At 32.2% G+C, this 22,669-nt stretch overlaps 1 protein-coding gene and 1 pseudogene across 1 annotated transcript in view; one reads left to right on the top strand and one right to left on the bottom strand.

Moving 5' to 3' along the window:
* The first annotated feature begins 5,843 nt into the window (after positions 1-5,843).
* Positions 5,844-22,669, top strand: part of LOC134697374 (uncharacterized) — a 69,356-nt gene continuing 52,530 nt past the window's right edge. Inside the window, exons 1-3 of the mRNA XM_063559617.1 lie at positions 5,844-5,947; positions 14,816-14,970; positions 21,402-21,517. Coding sequence (XP_063415687.1) covers positions 5,899-5,947; positions 14,816-14,970; positions 21,402-21,517 — 320 coding nt within the window. The 5' untranslated portion in view covers positions 5,844-5,898. The remainder of the gene's footprint in view (positions 5,948-14,815; positions 14,971-21,401; positions 21,518-22,669) is intronic.
* On the bottom strand, positions 8,911-14,628 carry LOC134696843 (uncharacterized; annotated as a pseudogene).

Raw genomic sequence — 22,669 nt, 5'->3', positions numbered from 1 at the left:
GCTGTTGGTTTCTTCAGTTCAAGAGTTGATAAATAATTGCTATCCTGTTATTTACAATATTTGGCCAATTTCTATTACAAAATAAATCATCATCAGATACAACTTGTTTTACTGAAGTCAAATTTATATCAGAATGAAATATATTTTGCTCTGCATCCTTGGCAGTGTGTTTGGTTCAAATTCAACTACTAGTATATTTGTTGGTATAAAATCTTTCTTTTATTCAAAATAAGCTATTTTTGGAAGACATGCACGAAATCTCCGGACATTGGAGGAACTCTCAGAACAGGGGGCTCCCTAATTTTGGACACACTTTACAATACATCTTACAAACAGAAGATTATATGAAATACAAGTACTTTATGAATGTGTTCACGCAATATTATCCAATTATTGGTTTTATCTGTTGAATGAAGTGAAGTGATATATATAAGTCTTAGATGCGCGGATATACCGGACTGCACCGTACTTATATATATATATATATCACGGGCAATTGTAGATGACAACGTTTCCACCCGTATTTACAGTTATCAGAATTTGTTGTTCATTGTCATAGTGTATATCTGCTACGCTTCCAATGCCATTTTCTCTGTCAATCAACTTTCTGGCTTGTTTTCCATGAGCTGATATACAAACAACTCCGTTGTAATTCAATACGTAAATATTTCCATTTGCATCCGAAGTGGGTCTATTTGTCGAGCTTAATAAATCTTTGTCAAGAAACTTCCAAATAGTTTTTGCTGATGTGTCAAAAAGTGTGACAGTGTCTTCGTAACTATTGCTCATTGAAAAGAATTTAGAAATGGTGAACTCAGAAAGATTTGCCGAATACAGACCACCGCCATAAGTGCCCATCCATAGCAATCCATTGTTATAATCTAAACCATAGCATGCGTTCGAAGTTGGTATAGTTAGTTCCGTTTTCTGCTTTTGCTTTATATCGACTAGAGTAACGCGAATTTTTCCAGCGGCAACAGCAATTGTAAAGTCGTCAATTGATGTTATATCTCTAATTTCATCTAATTCAATGGCGAATTGGTCCTTGAATGAACCGAAAATATTACAGATTGTAAAAATACCTGCGCCATCGACAAACACGAAATCTTTGTTTGGGAGTAGGCAGAATGCAATAATTCCCCGCGGTTTTTCTGAATCGGACAATTTTACATTGAATTCATGAGCTATTCCTAGCTCCATATTACTGCCTCTAATAGGCAAGTGTGCCGTCTGAGACAACTCTTCTACAACTGTTGTTCTGTGATTAATTGTCTTATTGGATTGTTTATGTCGATCTCTACACATATTACATAAAGCACTTTCACATTCAGAACACAATGTAAAAGCAGCTTTGAATTTTCCATTTTTCAGACAAATACCACAGCTGATACCAGTAGACGTCGCCATATTTATCTGTTAATTATAAATTCAATTTAATGCACATGCTAGACACATTCAAAATGTGATGAAATTTTATAAATGAAAGATCGATCAATAAGAAGAAAATGTTTTCAAAATATTTATTAGAAGCAATGTACGGTTTTTCAAAATTTCGTAAGAAAATACAAAGTTATAAAAAAGATATAAAAAAAACCCTGAGAAAATCGTGTGAACATGCGCGATCGTAACGTATGCATTAACATATATACGTACAAATGTATACGCAATACAATGGTTCAGTGGGTTGTTTAGAAAATGCGACGTTAAAAATTGGAAAAATGAAAGCATCATTCACGCTGTACGTTACTCAATAAGCAGTAAATATTTTGTTTAATTAGTTCAATTTAGGCTGAAAAGATCGAGTGCGTGAGTTACATGTAATCCAAAAGAAATTAAGATTTTTTTCTATCATTTAATAAACGCATTAAAATAAAATAAAAAGTTTCAGTTGTTTTAATGTACAGGTCTAGATTAATCAAAATGTTTGAAATTACGAATATTGACTATGGGATAACTTGATAAAATGTAATACATTCTTGAAAATAATCATATAGACGAAACAGTGCAATCTATAGCATATATATGAGGATGAAAGCAAATACATACCTACGTTAAAAATGTACCATCGGTTTATCAAATTGTTGACATTTGCAGTTTGATATATAATACATCTAATCATTTGATACGTGGTTACTATTTAAATTAATTTGAATACACAACACCCTTATACGTGTACTTTTCAAACTGAAAAACTAATCCTGGACAATCATCTTCAAAGCATCATAAGGAAATGGGTGTACCATGTCAGGAATAGGACGGAATAAAACTGATGTTTTACATTCGTTTGATGATGTGTCCGAACTTTTAATTTTGCCATTTAATATGTGACTGTCTTTTTTTTAATTTTCCTACACAGCCAATTTTGCATAGGTACTATGTCTGTATCAAAAATCTGTAGTACTGGAAATCTACTTTTCATATTCAGTACTATTTTGTTACTCTAAAATTATTGTAATATTTAATTACCTGCTTTTTACACTACTTGATTTGTACTTGAAAATTTAAGTTCTACATTTTTGGGGTTACAACCACAGGCACTTGTTTCAGAAAAAAATCCTATATAGCTTTAATTAATATCAAGGTATATAGGAAAAAAAATTCTGAGACAAGTGCCTGTGGTTCAGTACAACGTTACATTTTCAGCATTTTGATAGTATGTCTATTTTCAAACATGGAATATTGTGATCGCGATTGGTATTATTTCTGTACCAAAATTTTTAGTGCAAATCAAGTACTGTAAAATACAGGTACGTAAATAGTACCATAATTTTAAAGTAAAGAAATAGTACTAAATATCAAAAGTAAATTTTCAGTGCTACAGATTTTAGGTACAAAAATAATACCTACGCAAAATTGGCTGTGTAGGATTTCGGTATTTTTGTTATTTTACCTTTTTTCATCTTTCAGTAATAATTTTTATTTTTACATAGATTTACTTCGGAATGTATTTTTTCAACTTTTTGCAAAAAGCATTCTTAAAAAAACGCTTTTCGTCTAATGATATGTTACACAATATACTCTATTTACTCAAATCATGTGTGATCGTCGTTAATATTTAGAATATAAAAAATGAATTAATAGAAATATTATTAAAAAATAAGGAAATATGATAAACATGATTACGTTTGTCAATAAGCAAACTATCCAAAAGAGTCCATTGAATTCGGTCTAAGCAGCTATATGCTTGCACGATCTTGAAGAATGACCATAATCCATATCATAAATTATAAAAAGGAAGATGTGGTATGATTGCCAATGAGACAACTATCCACAAAAGACCAAAATGACACAGACATTAACAACTATAGGTGATCGTACGGCCGTCAACAATGAACAAAGCCCATACCGCATAGTCAGCTCTAAAAGGCCCCGATAAGACAATTTAAAACAATTCAAACGAGAAAACAAACGGCCTCATTTATGTAAAAAAAAAATGAACGAAAAACAAATATATGTAACACATAAACAAACGACAACCACTGAATTACAGGCTCCTGACTTGGGACAGGCACATACATAAATAATGTGGCGGGGTTAAACATGTTAGCGGGATTCCAACCCAAAGTCAGTTTTAAAAGGCACTGGCATGAAAATAAAAGAAACAACAATAAGTATAAAACAAATATGTGACTGACACAAACCAACCACAATCACTGAATGATAAACTCTCGAGGCTTGGGACATACAGGAACATATATAACGTGATATGATAAAACATGCATGCATGTATCAGCGTTCGATTTTCTGAAATCTAGTTTAAAGCCAATAAAACAAATATATATAATAGAGTTATGATGGTTTCCGAGACAAGAGCGCCAATCAGTACTCACCAACGGATTTCGAGTACATACGTCTTAAACTGTCGAAGAAAAGCATGGCTTTATACAATGCCAAAATATGATTACATAAAAAAAATGGATCGAAGCTAGGACTATCATGCAGCTTTTGTATATGTAAAAGCAATACATATATAATCGTATATTTTTATTGAGCAGTCAAAAATACTATCCATCCTAGATCCGATAAAAATAATTGTAATTCAACTGAGATATTACTGTACGGTGTTAAATTGATATGCTTTGAAGATAATTAAGTCCCTGACTAGACAATTTTCTAGTTTTGCATAGATAACGAGAAGGAAAACATACAGTCGCACAGTAAAAAGAGGCCAAATGTATATAACCGTGCAAACAAAAATAAATGGTGGGAACGAAAAATCGTCTCTGTCGAGGTAAACAGTTGTGTTGATGTTCCCATGTGAAATTGAAGTATTCCAATCTGTGCTAGCGCTGTTGCACCATTTTATACGTACGCGTGTTCTCGTTATAGGAAAACAAATTTCGTAAGATATTAGTTGTTGACCGAATGAAGTATAGTAAAATTGAGAATGGAAACGGGGAATGTGTCAAAGAGACAACAGTCCGATCAAAGCGCAGAGAACAAAGGCCAACAAATTGTTATCCAACACATCTAGGAAATTTCGCACCCGGAGGCGGTCTTCAGCTGGTTTCAAACCAAAAATGTATACAAGTTCAGCGAAAATAGAATACCTTAAAAAACTCCGAACCATATACTTGAAGGGGTTGATCCAGCCATTTTTCAAAGAGAGGTTCCCAACCGAGGAGAAAAGCGGGGGTTCCAACTACTAGTAAGTGTTATGACGATCCCCATTCAAATACATTGATCGTCCAAAAAACAGGGTGAGGTTCCAACTGTTGGATCCGCCACTGAATTGAACGAAAATTTAAAAAAAACATACAAGACACACAAAGGCCAGAGGTTCATGAGAAGATGAGACTTGCGCAAAAAATGCAGAGGGTTACACATTTTTTTATGAGAAATCAACCCCTAGCTATCCCTCTAGCCAATGAAGAATAAACAATCATATTCATGTTCAAATTGATCATCAATATCTACTAGATAATTAATAGTTATCATAGTCGATAGACAAAGATGTTAACCACAAGGGTAAATAAATAAATCAAAATAAAGAAGGTAGAATGTTGTCCATCGGTTAAGTACTTACTTGGGATGGGTCAAGAAGTATTACATTGACATATTCGACTTCCGGTTACCGTATATTGAGGGGTTACTGCGTTTGTTACATTGTTAACATCGACTATTAAATAAAAGACCAATTTAAGAAATGAATTTTTAAAAGCTTATTAAATGTTAAAAGTAAAGTTTATCACTGTGTTACAAAATTAAATAATTTCAAGTATTAAATGTGTATTTATAACCAGCAACGCACACATAAGGAAATATATAAGGTTGTGAAATGCAGAAACAGTGTCGACATGATATTTTTATTGTCCTTAAATTTGTATATGCATTGACGTATACAAAATAAATAATTTAAAAAAGTTATACAGATTCTTTTATTTAATGAAAATCAAGTCAGGTTTCTGCCGATTCGTAATAGTCTCTCTATTTCCCCGCCCATATTCGATCAGATACATGTACATTTTTGAAATACCATGTGTTTTAATTAATTTTCCGTGTTATTATAATATATATAATACAAAATGAAAAGTATGCTATGTTAAAACAGCTTCTTGCGAATACCTCATTTTCCTACTGCATATCCATATCTTAACACAAAATTAGTTAACATTTTTTTTAAAACTGCAAGATGGGCCGGGATAGTCTGGCCGTCACACCTTTGCATTCTTTTTTATGTATATATCAAAAGCAAACGTCGGGGAAAAGATCAAATCAAAACAAATATTGAGAAATAAGTACCTGTCCCGAATTATCTCAACTATTAGATATAAGTATTTATTACTGATAAACAGTGAGGCTGAAGTCCATCAACATTGATTTTAAAGATACTTTAACACAACATTCATAAATATTTATTAATTAGTGAAATAGATCAACCATGAAATAGTCGCAACTATGAGGATTTTAGTGGAAACTGTTTTAGTTTTTCTTCTTTTCTATTTGGGTAAGATATGATTATAAAAAGTCGTGTGAAACGTACAACCAGGGAAAATACACTGTACAGAGAGTTGTCGTTCCGCCCTGTTAGATACTGAATGAACGAGCTGGACTAATACTAGTTCCAGTTTTCAGTATAGTATAATATTAATAATTTCGGAAAGACACTCGACTATCAACGTTTGTAAAACAGATACGGCTTACGCCTTTAAAAGAAATAACTTAATCAATACATGTGATATGTGACAAATCGAATTATTAATAAATGTTTACCTAGATTCTAAAGTTTCGATTTACAAATTTCTTGTAGTATGTGTCGCTGACTGAGCTTTGTTCCCCTCCTTTTTTTAAGCTCACTCCGCCCAATGAACCAAGTCAGCTTTTCTCTTCACTTGATGTTCATCGTTCGTCGTCCGTCGTCCGATTTTTTTTTATTAAAATCTTTTCCTCTAGCTTCACAATATTTTTTTAATAATTTTTTGTAAATTTTTGTAATCTTTTAAAAAAATCTTCTCCCCTAATACTATATAAAGAGACAAATTTCGCCAAACTTGGCCAACATTGTCTTTGGGTATCTAGTTTTAAAAATGTGTCTGATGTCTCCCTTCTGCCATTCACATATCCGACATCATGGCTAACAATAGGACAATGGGATAGAATGCAGTTTTTGGCATATATCTCTGAAAATAAAACATTAAGAGCAACAACGCAGTGGGTAAAAATGTTCATCAGTTTAAGATCCATCTGCCCTAAAATTTTCAGACAAATCAGACAACACGTAGTTGGGTTGCTTCCCCTGAATAGGTAATTTTAAGGAAATTTGGCAGTTTTTGGTTATCTGAAATATTATTATAGGTAGAGATAAATGATTATAACAGCAATAATGCTCACCAAATTACAATCTACAAATAAGTTAATATGATCAAACTCGTTAACTGACCCCTTAAAGAATTATTGCCCTTTGTAGTATTTTTTTGGAATCTTTTACAAAAATATCCTCCCCTCAATCTACTGGACCAAATAGAATTAAAGTTAGCCACAGTTTTCAATAGGGTATCTTGATTGAAAAACGTATCCGATGACCCTGTCGTTCAATCAACATGACCGCCAGAACTAAACATAGAACACAAGGGTAAACTATAGAAGTCTAAGGGCACTTTGAATTGTAAAAAAAACCACAATTTCAAATGGCAAACTTGAAAATAATTTGAATAATGATGAGAGGTCTTCGATAACTATATTGTACGACTAAATGATAAGATGACCTGCTTTTGAAAAAATTACAGTTCCAAATTAAACCAAAGTTGACCTTAATCATTTCAAGTTACGGTATTCAATACTATCTATTATATGATTTTAATCTTATTTTACATGATTTCCAAAAACACAGAAGATACAGGCGAGCGTGAGTGAGAGGGGTTGTTTTGTTTGCATGCAGTGCAATCATGAATGAGATAGGTTGTTTTGTTTGGTTTCCAGTAAGGATGTGAGTGAGCTTGAGATGTTGATTTTTGTTTGTTTACAGTATATATAGACGTGTGGGATTTTTTTTTAAATATCAATAAACTAGGGAATAAATTCCATAACGGCTTGCAATAGAGTGCTTCCGCATAAATCAGTGTATATAACATGTATAACAGGCTGAGATTACTCTAATATATATCTTATATACAATTGTGTTATAGTCATGATTCTCAGCTATCATTCCGGTGGATCACGGTAGACTCTACCAAGCGGAGCCCGGACACAGAACCTCATAGTTTAGCCCTCTGTGATCCCTACTATAAGTACGTGTTAGATCGTTGTTGGGCTCATATGGAAGGATCCTATACTATATCAGAGACACTAATGTCTCTGCCTTTATGCTTCAATTTTTAAAAGATATATATGTAGTAAGCCGGGAACGACCATTCAGTTACAGCACATTTCAGTCAGTATGTAGCTAACGGTAATATCTTGCTCAGGAGCTAATGTGTCACATTCTCTGTCTCCCCCTTTTTTTAATATAAAATTTCCGTAATTTATACCCGGTACGATTTTGATATATCAAAAAAGGGGACGTAACTATGGCGGGACAGTAGTAAAATTTGGATTGACAGTTGGAGAATGGTGCATAATCTGCCCATGATTTACACGTTGATGTATTTATCAGAATAATGTATTAATAGTATTATAAGGAAACATACATCTAATATAAGCATCCATTTGTTGCAATGAAATCGTATCTAAACTGTAAAACATTATTTCAAACATATGTACTAAAATTAGTCAGTGACTGTGGAATGTTATGTATGTAACTATTAGAATAAAATTTCATATTAAGGTTCCACTAAAGTCAAAATATAGGACACTTCATAAACATCTAAACTTTGCCTGTATTTTTCAACCTATAATGAATAAAGTCATAAACTATGAAAACATATGTTCATTAAAACATACTTTACATATACACACTGTGTAAATTGTAAATAAACTTGAAATTGTTATGTTGTGGCCAAACCGGTTCTTGGGGTGAACACTAAATTTTCCAAAAAATCTGCAGGCCTGCAAGACGACTTAATTTGCTTAAAATTGGTATGGACGAATAATATTACATGTGAGCCGCGTCGGATAGAAATCGACCTTATGCAAAAAAAATCTCAATTTGAGTTTTGTTCATATTAATTTTGCTGATAGTCATACAATTTGAATACAAAAAAACGTTTAATTCTAACTTTCTTCTTTAAAAAGTTTCGCCATTTCAAAGTTTTGACGGATGATTATATTTAACATCAGATCTCACGACAACGTCGTGAAATTAACGTTATCGTGCATTGATTTTATTCTGTATCGGTCCTTTTCTCGCAATAAATAAAGACATGAAATCATACATTGGTATACGATATTCAATTTAATTTATAAGATTGTTACAATGAAGCAATACATGATTCTCAAGTTTTCAATCCAACTGTAACCAGTATATGTAAAATGTTACTCCTCTGATGCATGAGGACAAAATTCGTCACGGAAATTAAACTGAACAAAAGGACAGACTTCATTGTACAGATAACGCCTTCTCTCCTCTGTGAGCCCTGCTGGCTGAATAACTTCTGGAAGTGTCGTGAGCAACTTCGGTAGGTTTGCGCTTTCCTTTAGGAGGACCAGTCTTTTCTCCGGTTCATCAAGAGTTTCTCTCGCAAATACGACTCCTACTTCGTCACTTGTAAATCTGAAGTGATGGAATTTTCCTATACCTCTGAGTGGTTTAAAATATTTAGTGAAGAAGTTATCCCATCTGTACCACTTTAAGCTGTTTTCGTCATCGTCATTTTCATTGAAAACTTCTGACCTATTGCATTTGGCAGAATTGTCAACAATTTTAACCAGTTGCGAAACAGTGTTTACGTCCGACTTTCTAAAAAAAAAATTCAACATGCTAAAACATGCGTCACATAAACATTTTGTGTGCCCAGCAATCATAAAATGCAAATTAATAGTTTTGTGTAAACCCTTTGCGCACCTCCACAACAGATAATGTAAAGTAGTTTATATTTGTTTTGTCCCACGGAATTATCAGCATGAAAATGACACGCTTTTTCATCGTAAGTATTACCATGCAGATAATGGTGGAGCATACTTAAAACAGCATTGGGTCCTTGTGTCCGACTTCCATTTTCTCCGATTGTTTGTTGCTCATCAATCAAATAATTAGTTTGCATTGGAAAGTTTTCATCGCAAACTCCAAATATTTGAACCTTTCGAGGTGTTAAAAAGTAAAGAGCTCCAACTTGTTGAGACGAATGTGGCAAATTTACATATTGTGAACATTTTCAAAATTTTTTGAACATGGAGTGTTATACTTTCCTATTGGAGACTCAGGTAACTTTAATTCATCACGTGATCTTTGTGTACATAATTTATAATATTCACGCTCCGTCCGCGCAGACTGTATATGGTCAATTAATTTTTGAGTTGTCACTAATTTCGCGTCTTCTGAAATAGATCCGGAAATATCCTCCCTCAACTGAAACATGTTTTACACAGATCCGTCTTTGGTTTCATAAATTGAATATGAGGGACACATGCATTCCAAACTTCTTTAAATACGGTTAGTTGAACATATTGTTGTTCTGAGTTTAAGCATGAACTAACATATTTGGAGTGTACATATTTCTTGCTCTCGCTACAAGGTAGTAGAATAGGAGGGGTATTGTCGGTTGCCCGAGGCGCAGCCGGGAGAGGGAGCCCAAATTCATCAGCATACCGCTTGATAAATTTGATCGTATTTTCAATCACTTCAAATGAATGTCCGTGATTCGATTTTCTTCCACAACGACCATGTGATCGAGGGGTTACGCCATTTGCATTTAAGTGCTGTTTTAAACTTTTAAATTCGCTCCTCCCAATGTTATAAATATTTCTCCATGTGAACTCGCATATCTCAACTCCTTGAAAAGAATATCGGTATCGTTTTCGTTCTCTTTTTCCTCCTCTGAAAACCGAGTCTATTATTTCTAAGTTTTCTAATTTTGAAAGCAAGTATATGTCACGCTCTGCTTTAATAAATTCACAAACAGATAACGATACATCAGAGGCCTGTTTTCTGAATGTGGAAAGCTTTGTAAAGCATTTTTTTGTACAATTACAGTCGTTAGCAAATAGAGCATTTATTCGAAGTCGGGAAGGATCCTCTAATTCATCATTTTGATTAAGAGAACATGTATTTTCCAATTGATCTTGAATGACGGAAGTGGAATAAAATTCCAGGGCCCTAGCTTGAATTGTGTTACATGTATTTTCAATATCAGATTCGTCATTTTCAATATCGGAATCGCTGTTATCAGACACATTCAGTTCATTATTGCTTGATGCCAAAACCTCTGGTATTGACCCTATAGATTGTTCAAAATAGGCAACTGCTTCATTTTCTAGTTCTTCGCATCCTATGTTATTGAACCAGGACGTCCATTTCAGAAATTTACTACAACATTAAAAAGGAATGAAATTAAAGACACATTGAACCAAGAGAATTTTTCTATACGACTGGTTGTCGCGCTTTGCGCCATTATAGTATTCCAGTGATTTGTGACAGGTAGATCAAAATCTCAAATACTATCTATGTAAATTAGAGTAGTTCAAATTTCAAAATAAACGGTTTTTTTAGATGAAATTTTGGTTTATTATTTATAAATCCGACATCACAGTTTTCATCTTCCCAAATTGTTACCTTATTCACGCAGACGGACGGACGGACGCAAAATTGTAAGACCCACGGTTGCATAGATCAGGAATTTTATTGCCCGAATACTAATTTTAAAGTTGTCGGGATATGAAAAAGAAGGTTTAAAAGGTTTTATTTTGAAAGTTATTAGTTTTCGAAATACATGTACACATTTATTATGCAAATGTTTCCCTTTGTTTTTCAATTTCTAAATAGAAATGTCATTGAACTAAATTACACGCAAAACATTTCTAAATTTCTGAATAGATAAGAACAGATAAATTGCACGCAAATAGTACAAAATCCACCTAGAGCACGTCTTGGTCTTTTTTAATATTGTATATTTGTGTTAATGTTTCTTTTTAGATTTTCCAAAATGCAACGGTACAATGATATGAATATATTTTGACTTAATTTTGTTTTTACATGTGTCACTGTCATGACTGTGTGTAGCAAATTTTTTCAATACAGCACATATTTCGTTTTAAACTACTAGAAATAGTTTTTCAGAATATTACTTTAGTTTAGTTCAGCTAAAGAATTGTATACAATTATTTCTTAAGACGGGTGTTATATGCCACTGAACGAAATGAAAATAAATTTTACTAAAATAGATAGTACTTTCACTTTGCATAAAAATGTGTAAGGGTTCCGCGGAACCCAGTGTCTCGCCTACTTTTGTTGTAAATCGCAGGCTCAACAACAATGAGGAAAAAAATCAATAAAAATATTCCTCTTGATACTATCTTTTGATTGTAAGAAGCTTCTGTCTAAGTTTGGTAAAAATCTAGGATAGTTAATTAATCTTATAAATGTTTTGAAAATTTTAACTGCAGACTGTATGTAATATTAACTGGAAGAAAATTATAGACCATTTAAAAGTAAAATACAGAAAAAATGGAGTTATACTTTTACAAAATTTACTTCTGGATACTATCTTATAATAGTCCAAGTTTGGTACAAACCCAGGATAGTTAAAGAAAGTTTTAAAAATTTAACAAATTTAACAACAGAGTGAATGTAATGTTTCCCTGCAGAAAAACTAAGTCCATTTAAAAGTAAAATACGGAAAAAATGGATTTATTTTTTTACAAAATTTACTTCTGGATACTATCTTATGATCATAAACAAGCTTCTGTCCAAGTTTGGTACAAACCAAGGATAGTTTAAGAAAGTTATTAAAATTCTAAAAACTTTAACCACAGAGTGAGTAAAATTTTTCCCCGCAGAAAAAACTAAGTCCATTTATAAGTTAAAATATGGAAAAAATGGAATTTTATTTTTACAAAATTTACTTCTGGATACAATCTTATGATCATACACTAGCTTCTGTCCGAGTTTGGTATGAATCCAGTATAGTTTAAGAAAGTTATTAAAATTTCAAAAACTTTTAACCACAGAGTAAAAATAGATCGTGAACGTAAAAATAGTTCAATATATAGAACGTATTAGGAAATACATACCTTAGCAAAGTATTCCTGTAAGCCAAAACTGATACTAAGGTTGAGAAATATGTTATTTAGAAAAGGACAGGATTCAGGAACATTTTTTTTTAATTAAAGCAGACGACACGCGACACGCAGCGCAGGTGACGGTTCCGAGATAATTTGGAAATGTTCATGTCGAACCGGATAAAGCGGTTTCCGTCAAAGATTATAAGCATTTTCTCCTAAACTTATCTGAAATAATATACTAGTTTTGTCCTATTTGTATGGAATACGTTAGCTAAAGGCCCTATTTATTCAGATTAACATTGTATGGTTTCCCTGACGTATGTTTTTTTTTACAAATTTCATATAAAACCCCACTAAAAAAAAAATTGTGAAGGCATATTATGTTTGATTTTCACAAATACGGAGTTAAAAGACGTAGAATCGTCTAAAGTATACTAGTTTAATTTGTCATAGTTTTGTCGTCCATTACTTTTGTTTCTCATGTTATAAAGATGTTTATATATACAGTTTTTACAATTTGATTTCGTTGAAATAGCTGAACAAAAACAATACTGGTTATATAACAAATTGAAATGTTGTACAACAAAAATCTATCCAAATAAACAAATATAACTGTGACAATTTTGCTTCTATTGGTACCTAGTACATTAAAATCAGACCAGAAATGTCCCCATAATAATATTTTGAAAACACGTAGTTTTATAAGATAGCGACATGGTTTTTTTTTATAACGTCAGAAACTACCTGTATGAAAACTTGTGAAACTTTATCGTAACGTTACTCGGTTTGACGTCGAGTTGCATAAGGTCGATTTCTATCCGACGCGGCTCATGTAATGCAGGGCAAGCCATTGTTGATTTTTTATAAAAGGTATTGATTTTCGAGTTTCAGTTAATTTCATGTAACTAAGTGAACTAATATGGAAGGTACAATACAGAAATTGGATAAATATGCCATTAAAACATATGTATGTGAAAAATCAACAATGGCTTGCCCTGCATTACATGTTACAGTATTCATCCATACCAATTTTAAGCAAATTAAGTCGTCTTGCAGGCCTGCAGATTTTTTGGAAAATTTAGTGTTCACCCCAAGAACCGGTTTGGCCACAACATAACAATTTCAAGTTTATTTACAATTTACACAGTGTGTATATGTAAAGTATGTTTAAATGAACATATGTTTTCATAGTTTATGACTTTATTCATTATAGGTTGAAAAATACAGGCAAAGTTTAGATGTTTATGAAGTGTCCTATATTTTGACTTTAGTGGAACCTTAATTTATTTATAACTGTGTTTTATAAACAAAACTAAAAGATAAAAATCTCTTTGCATCAAAAATTTGATAAAATATTACACAACATAACAAAGTTAAGTATTACAGACTAGGGGAATAGCTCTGGTAGCATGGATGGAGGCGATTACATATGGACACATAAAAACACATCAGCTTCCATTTCTACAATTTAATCAGACAAAGATGACGTCACAAACATAATAAATACAAAATACTGACAAAAGGGGAACAACTCTCTCTTACATACAGAAACATAGTCTATTATGCAAATTATTTGAATTGCATATTTGTTAACAAAATAGTTATTAACTTGGCTTCTGCTTACCTAATGCCAACAAAATAACATATTTTCTATTTTCAAGCACCAGCAACCGATTCACTATATTGCAGCTGGTGCCGGTCAAATAGCCATTTCTATAGAAATAGGCTATTTTGCCAGCTTGAATTAAGATATGTTTAAGTTAAACATAACCAGCAAAATAGCCACTACAAAAAATATGTGTGTTTCCTAACCATATTCTGACTACATATAACATGTATAACCAGTTCTTATTGAAAAATGACAGAATTCAGAACTTTAATTAGTTTCATGTGTTGACTAATGTGGAAAAAACATGCACATTGTAACTACAATTCTTAAATTCATAAAATGATAAATTAGTGTGCGGTTTATAGAAATGAGATTTGCTCATTGTTGAAGGCTGTATGAATATATATAGTTGCTTACATCCACATGATTTAGTTGTGGAGATATTCATTCACATTACCAATCATACCACTTATATCCATAATCTTTATATTTCATTGTATTTATAAACATGATAAAGCATGTGATAGTTAGGGGGTATTTTAAAGAAAAGGAAAAGGATTAAGTACATGTAGTATGCATAAATTTAACTAATTTCTCCACTTTATTCTACAGCAAATCAGAGTGAGGCTGCATGTCCTGTAAGTTGGAAAGAATACAAAGGAGACTGTTATTACATTTCTGAGAATAGATTCAGTTATACAGATGCAGAAATTACATGTTCATCCAGAAATGCATCTTTGTATGTTTTCCATAATGAAAAACAAAAGGTCAGTATATAAATTAAAAGATAAATAAAACTAAGGCCAAAACAAATAATATGTGTGTTTCCTATTACATCTTTGAAAAAGTAGGGTTTGTAGGTAGGGATAATTTTTTATTGTACCATTTGTTTTTACTATGTTAAGTCTATGGGAGGGACATTTTGACTACTGTGAAAGTACTTTTATTCGTAGGAAACCAATTTTTCATGGTTTTCGTGGGTGACTTTATTCACGAATTTAAGTGTTCAAAAAAATTAAAACAATCGTTGTCCAAATCAAGACATGGAAAGATCCCATGTAGGTTTGACTACTGCCAGATATTATATATCTAGAGAATATATTGAATATCACCAAATCTGAGAATATTATAATAGTAGTCACAGGGAAAACACACTATAAACTACAACTGCAGACAGGATTATACCCATTTAATCTTAAAAAACCTAAACTGTACAACTTTTTATCTTAATTCTCATAAAAAATATTTTTGATCGATGAAAGTTAGATTTCCGATATTGATATGCTATGATAAAGTGTTCATTTTATATCCTCTTAATTCTAGTACAGTACTGTTCAAAAATATCGATTCGATAACTTTTTTCTCCGATTTCCGATTTTCTCGGAATCACACCGAGTACCGCGGATTTCACTCCTAAAATCCTCCAAAGATTCTCTCCCAACACCGCGTGGCTGTTAATTGGTTTATTGCCCATCGGATGTACTTCAAATTAACGACGCGTGACAACATAATTGGATTACCCAGATAATTTACCTTTGAACATTTAATCGATCTTGGTTGCACAGGTGTGCTTTAAAATCACTGTATTATAAATTGAACAAATGTTTTCCTTTCTTTGACAGATAAAGATGTGACAATATCATTTAGAATAAGATAATTATTATCTTTTATATTTGTGTCTTATGCCGTTATCTTTAAAATAGAACGTACATACGAAAAAGTATGAAGAAAATTGTTATTTTGTGTTTCTATTACAGTCCGGTCAGGTCATACATTGTGTTCTTTCAGCAAGGACGATTTTGCCACAATTAGTTTCTTTTATAACTTATTCAATAAGCAATATCAGCGCATTAATTGTTCATTATTAAAAAATCAACTGGCTAATAAAATCATGTTTTTTTTCGGTAACCCGATTCATCGGATCATCAAGTAAACTTAATTTATTGAGCAATGTAAAATATGATGTTTCACCACCTCGGTACATTTATACAGACTTGAATAATTCAAATTACGAACAGAAACTGTTAAATGACAACTCTGTTGACAAAGGAAATAATTTCAAGTGATATTGATAGTGCTCGTCATTTTCGCATTTTACGGAACGGTTTTCAAATTGACGAAAGTATTTATATCAATTTCGTCATTTGAATTTGGAAAGTGAAAAATATTTTCACATTAATTATATTATAAATGTACTATAATTCTACCGGTGTTTGACAAGTTTATGACGCTCAATCATTTTACGTTTACAAAAGATGTTAAAAGTTGTGATGATAAGTAATCCGCTTATCGCTATCCGATAGGTCACTAATCCTTTAATTATTAATAAAATTTATCAAACCTCATAATTGCCCATCATAATATTCTATTCCAGTTAAATCAGTCATCATTTTATTTTCAAAATTTCCCAACCGCCTACAATTGGCATTTCTTTATCGTATTATCATGATTATTGTCATTTGAATACAATCAGTCACCCCGGACAATTTCCATCATAATTTCAATTAATACATCACCAACTGTAAATCTATATTATTGACCATGGACATATAACTAATGTACTTTCTTTTTTGAAAGATAAAACATTAAAATTCAAATAGTTAAAAATGTGTTCACGTTTATTCGGATAAGAATTATATTTTCCCGATAAATCAATTGTAAAAGGACCTTCTGGAGCCTCAATACGATTGCACAAAAATGTCGTTCTGCAACTTTAGAAACCTTGAATGGACTTTCCCACGGTCGGCCAGAAAGGTCACCTGAGTTTACTAGTACGCGATATTTTTTCCCGCCCTTTAAAAAACTCGTGCTGTGGATAACATTGATGTTAACTATTTTTAGCATTTAACATTGTTAAGTAAGTCAAGTTCAAGTTCAACCCAAACTGTTGATAACTGAGATGTGTATCGTGGAATTGTCTTCGCACGGCAAATAATTGTTTTTAAAATCTTTTGTTGAAAATACACAAATTTATATTCATTGTGCGAAAGTTAATATTAAACAAAGACGAATTAATGCAGCTGGAAGTATTCCTGTTGTAACGGAAATGTATTATTATTCTGCTGTACTGCCAACAAATCGTAAAACGAAAATGCCGTAATTGTTAAGCATAACGAATTGTGAATAATATTTTCCTTTTAACTTGAATATACAAAACTTTCAAACACGTAATTTTATTTAACTGCTCAGATTAATTTAGCGAAAGTTTCCGGTTATTTTTACACAAGTATGCTCATTTCGTAAATAAAATATTAATTTACTAGTGAATACATCGAGGGCAAAATTAAGTAGTTTTTCATTTTTTATAAAACTTAAATACAATTAAAAGAATTAACAACAACATTTTGCTTTTAAATCTTTTATTCATTCCAGCAATTAGATAATCGTAAAAAGAAAATGCCGTAGATTTACACAATTAATACGGGGCAATCATTTTGTCTAATGAATGGTGAATAAATTTTCCTTTTTACTTGCATATATAAAACTTTTAGACTTATAATTTTTAAATGAAGACTTTAACTTTGAAGTAGAATATTTTGTTTTTCACATATTCCGCTATATTTTATAATCGGTTTTTTTTTTAAAGCAAGTACATTAAGGTTAAGATATTTTTAGATGGGCTAACAAAAAATACGAAAATATTTTGACTTTAGGTTTTATTACCACAAATGAAATTTAATTAGTATAAAAGACATTTAAAATTGTACACCTGTTTGACACTTGAACTGGTACAGTAGACCGGAAATATAACTCTTTATTACTTCAACCTTTACCTGTCAGGTAATCCAATTACCCATTCAGTCTTGTGCCGGTATAGATCAAAGTAGGATAAGGGCAATTAATTCCTCGGTGTAGAGAGTGAGCTCGTTATCACAATAAACATTTACCTGATTTTGGGAGAGATTACTCCCAAATTCCTCCCAACATTTTGGGAGGAATCTCGGAGTTTGTCGGAGTGGCTCCGACATTTTCCTCGGTGTAGGGTGTGGGAGAGTTGGTACTCTTGAACTGTACTGTATGTATGGAAAATAATAATTTCATGCTGGGCTTGCTTTTGATAAGAATTATTTTTTTTAATTCAAGATACGTTTATATTATTTGTTTATGTAACTGTTTTCTTTAGGTGACTTGTTTATGGCCTAATTAACACCTTTGATGGTCTTTAATGGGTTGATAACTTTTTCTCAGGTTAATTAGTGTGATCACTACGATTTACACTGGTCAATGTATACTTTGCAGTTTCCGTCAATCCAGACAATTTGTAACTTTCGTTTCTAATCACTAATGGCTTTAATCATGTTAATTTTTCAATTTATTTTTTTTAACCTAAAATCCAGGAATTTAAAAACCCACAGACATGTAAATGTTGCTCAAACCACGAAAGTGATACACACAAATTAAAGTACTTTCACAGTATATATACCAGTGCTTATTGAAAAAAGAAAAAATAACCTTTAGGAAACAGACATATTTTTTTATTTTGTTTAAGGTGGAAGATGTAGTATATATTCTCACCACAACAGTTTAATAAAAGGGTATACATATTTGGTTGAGCCAACCAAAAATATGTGTGTTAACTGTACCCCTACCTACTCTGATTTTTTTATCCCCGACAATAAAATATTTTTGACCATTTTTGATTAAACACACACTGTTAAAGTTGAACAATGTTGCTCCTATAGACTCAATGTAAAAAAAACAAAATCCTTACCTATAGCTATCTATCCCATTTTTTATTCAGCATGTAATTATAGATTATTGGTGATCATCTCAACGAGATTGATTTTCTCGCTTGAGCCAGGACGGCCAAAGCGAGAAAGGCAATCGAGTTGAGATGAACAATGATAATCTTTTTATCGCTATTTTACCTATGACGATGTTGTCAATTTCATGTCAATTTTGTTAGCAACGCCACATGCATGCTTAGTTTCTAGCGATAATTTTCCATCTCAAGCGAGTAGCATGATATGAAAATTATCACAAAATAAGATCAAAGGAAAACTGCACAAAATAGCGATAACAGTAATTACGCATACTTTTTTGTTTGGCCTCATATCTAGACTCCTGTCTGGCAATAAAACTGATTGACATGATACATAGATATAGGAAGATGTGGTGTGAGTTCCAATGAGAACTCTCAAGCCAAATAACAATTTATAAAAGTAAACCATTATAGGTCAATGTAAGGCCTTTAACACCAAACAACAAGCTAAAAAAGGCCCCAAAATTACTAGTGTAAAACCATTCAAACAGGAAAACCAACAGTCTAATATGTACATGATGTATGTAAGACTGTGATTACATATTACAGTAAATTTCATAAATTATTGTGAGGTAATATTAAGTTAATTTAACCCTTTTGTAGACAAATTCTGGTTTACCATGATTCATACTAAGACAGCTGTCAATGTGTCCCAGATTACGAATATCTCTTGCAAATAGTATACTGCTGGATAATGATCCAAATAATAAGAACTCAGATATTGATATCAGATTAATATATACATGCATCTTAGGGATTTTTTCCCTGAAATTGAAATTATTAATTTTGCGTTTTTTGTCCTATCTTAGATAATTACATTAATTTCTGAATTTTCAATATTTGTGCATGTTGTGACATTGTACAGGTTTGTTACATCAACATATCTCACGAAAAATTAATAACTACAATGTAGATGACTAAAAAACAACAATTCATGCATGAATATTATAGTTTAAAACCCAAAATTGTCAAGAGCTTGGTGGGGAAAAAAGTCACCTACATTTGCATCATATGTGCATTATTATGTATACCAGTAATTTTTAATTAATTCTACCAATACTTGTCAGAGCTTCATGAATGGCTACAGAAACAACAAAACCAAAACACTGAATGATTGTCTGAACATTGTTACTATATAAGATAATAACCTGAAATGTTATATATACTTAGGATTATCAGTACATAATTTATATAGGTAATCATCTTATATTTATCAAGCATTGATAACAGACTCAGATGGTGTATTTAGTACTGTGAAAGTTTATCATAGTTTATATTATCATGTTCATCATGTGTACGTATATATATGATATGTCTCGAGCTCGTTATATAATACATGATTTTTGAATCATGTTACAAAATGCACCTAGAGCATAAGGTCATTTGAGTTCACATTTTATACATTTCTTTTAAAATAAAACAAGATTTACTATCAGCAGCGGTAATACAATTATACAGTACCCACATTTTGTACATTGTAGGTTTATGGTAGATTTTAGTTTCTTAGTCCTTAAATAGTTTTGTAGGTCATGTAGGTTTTAAATGTTTTATCATATATTTTTTTTTTTTTTATATTTTTCATATTTGCTATGGCAAAAACGTCATAGTTTTTTGCAGTAATGATCAGTAATGAGCTCTGTACCATCATTTGGCATTTTTTTTTTAATTGTTCCCTTAACATAGATGCCAACCATTACGATTTTTGCGTAGTTTCTCTGATTTTGCCATTAAAACTACGCTATTACGGTCAAAGTCGAATAGTTACGGATTACCAATCATCGCCGTTCAATTTTGTAAAACACGGATTTTTATCATTACTTTTCCGTCCTGGTCCGGTTTTTAGAAAACGCCAATGTAATGCTTCCGGTTTCTCGGGAGTTATCAACCTATTGTCGAGTAACTAACTGACTTCGGAATTATTATATATATTGCCAATGAATTATAAAACAACTAACTAAATTAGGCTGGTCTATTTGGTTTTCATCTGTTCGTCACAACATAATTGGTAGCACACTAAGGCTTGTTTTAAAGGGAAATAACTAGAGTTGTAAAGTGTGATTTTAAGATTTTTTGGGTACCATTTATATGTTGATTAAGTGGTTATTCATTGCTGTAAATTTGATTTAACTCATTAACTTGATGTTTACTTTTTTGGGGATTAGATTTGTTTAATGTCTGAAATCGAGAATTATCCAAAATGGGAAAAAAAACACCCCCAAAAACTAAAAAATACAATTTACTGTCATTATGACATGCATGGTCATGTTACTGTAGAAAATGAAGACTAAGAATAGACAACTTTTGAGTTTGATGGTCAAGGACTCAAAATTAGTCTACAGAAATTGTACTGTAATTACCTTTCTGTAAATCAATTTTTTTGTGTGAGGAAAACACCACTTGCGTTTGTTTCACATTTATTTGAATTATTTTTTCTAGCAATGGATCGATGATCAACTATTTCATGGTACTCGGATGGAATTCTGGATAGGACTACAACGTGTAAATAAAACATGGACGTGGATTGATAACACAACATATGATGCCAATTCTACGTATGTATAGTCTTGGATTTATTACAAATTTTCTAGTCTTTCAGTGCTTTTAAATTTTATAGATAATTAAAAATGGCAGTAACATGTACAGTCATTTAAGAATTTAGGTGAACTGATTCAACATGTATTAACTATTTATGATTTTTCTACCATATTATTCCATTATTTTGTTCTTTAAAAATCAGATGCCTTTTTACTAACATGATAGTGGCAGTCTGTGCCAAACAATTTGTAGACAATTTTCTGTCTTCAAGACTGAACCAAATTTCACAAGATCAATAATCTCCGATATTATATGTTTGTACATGTATTTCCTTCATTTTGCTGTAGGGAATAAAATGGTCCTTGCTTTAAGAAATAGAATTAAGAAATAAAGACAATATTATACAATTTATTTGATTTGTATCCCTTTGATTTAAAACAAATACCAATGACGATTTCACAAATGCTCTCAGATATTTATTTGACCCATCACCAGTGTTGATATGGGAGGTTTTGGCTACTGCTTGAAGTCACAGCCTGTAATGATAATTTTAGGTTAAGGGAGACTACCATAAAATGGAAACAATGGCTCGAGGATTCAGCTTTGAAGAAATGTTGATGCATGTATTGATTCTAGAATTTCTTTTAATATAAATATTGTCATAGAAGAGAGTTGATGGACATTCAAACTAAGTTGAAATAAAAACTGACTGTCATGGCAAAAAAAAAAAACTGACAAAATTACAAAGAATATTAACAGTATACAAAACACAACAAACAAAACTAAGACTTAGCAACACCAATGTCGCCTGAAACTGGAAAGGGGATGGCAGCAGTGGCGGATCCATCCATTTAAAAAAGGGGGGGTTCCCAACCCAGGACAAAGGGGGGGGTTCCAACTATATGTTCCCATTCAAATGCATTGATCGGCCAAAAAAAAAGGGGGGGTCCAATCCCCAGAACCCCCCCCCCCCTGGATGCGCCATTGGGCGGATCCAGAAATTTTCAGAAGTGGGGGCCCACTGACTGCCCAAGATGGGGCCCCGCTCCAGTCATGCTTCAGTGATTCCCTATATAATCAACCAAATTTTTGCCAGTAAAAGGGGGAGCCCAGGCCCCCTGTGCCCCCTTCCAAAGCTGCCTCTGAAGGTTAATTAGATTCTGCTGCAT

Source organism: Mytilus trossulus, chromosome 14 (genome assembly GCF_036588685.1).
Source record: "Mytilus trossulus isolate FHL-02 chromosome 14, PNRI_Mtr1.1.1.hap1, whole genome shotgun sequence".
Lineage (NCBI taxonomy): Eukaryota > Metazoa > Mollusca > Bivalvia > Mytilida > Mytilidae > Mytilus > Mytilus trossulus.
The sequence above is the reverse complement of the archived record's forward strand: the minus strand, read 5'-3'. Positions and strand labels throughout refer to the sequence as shown.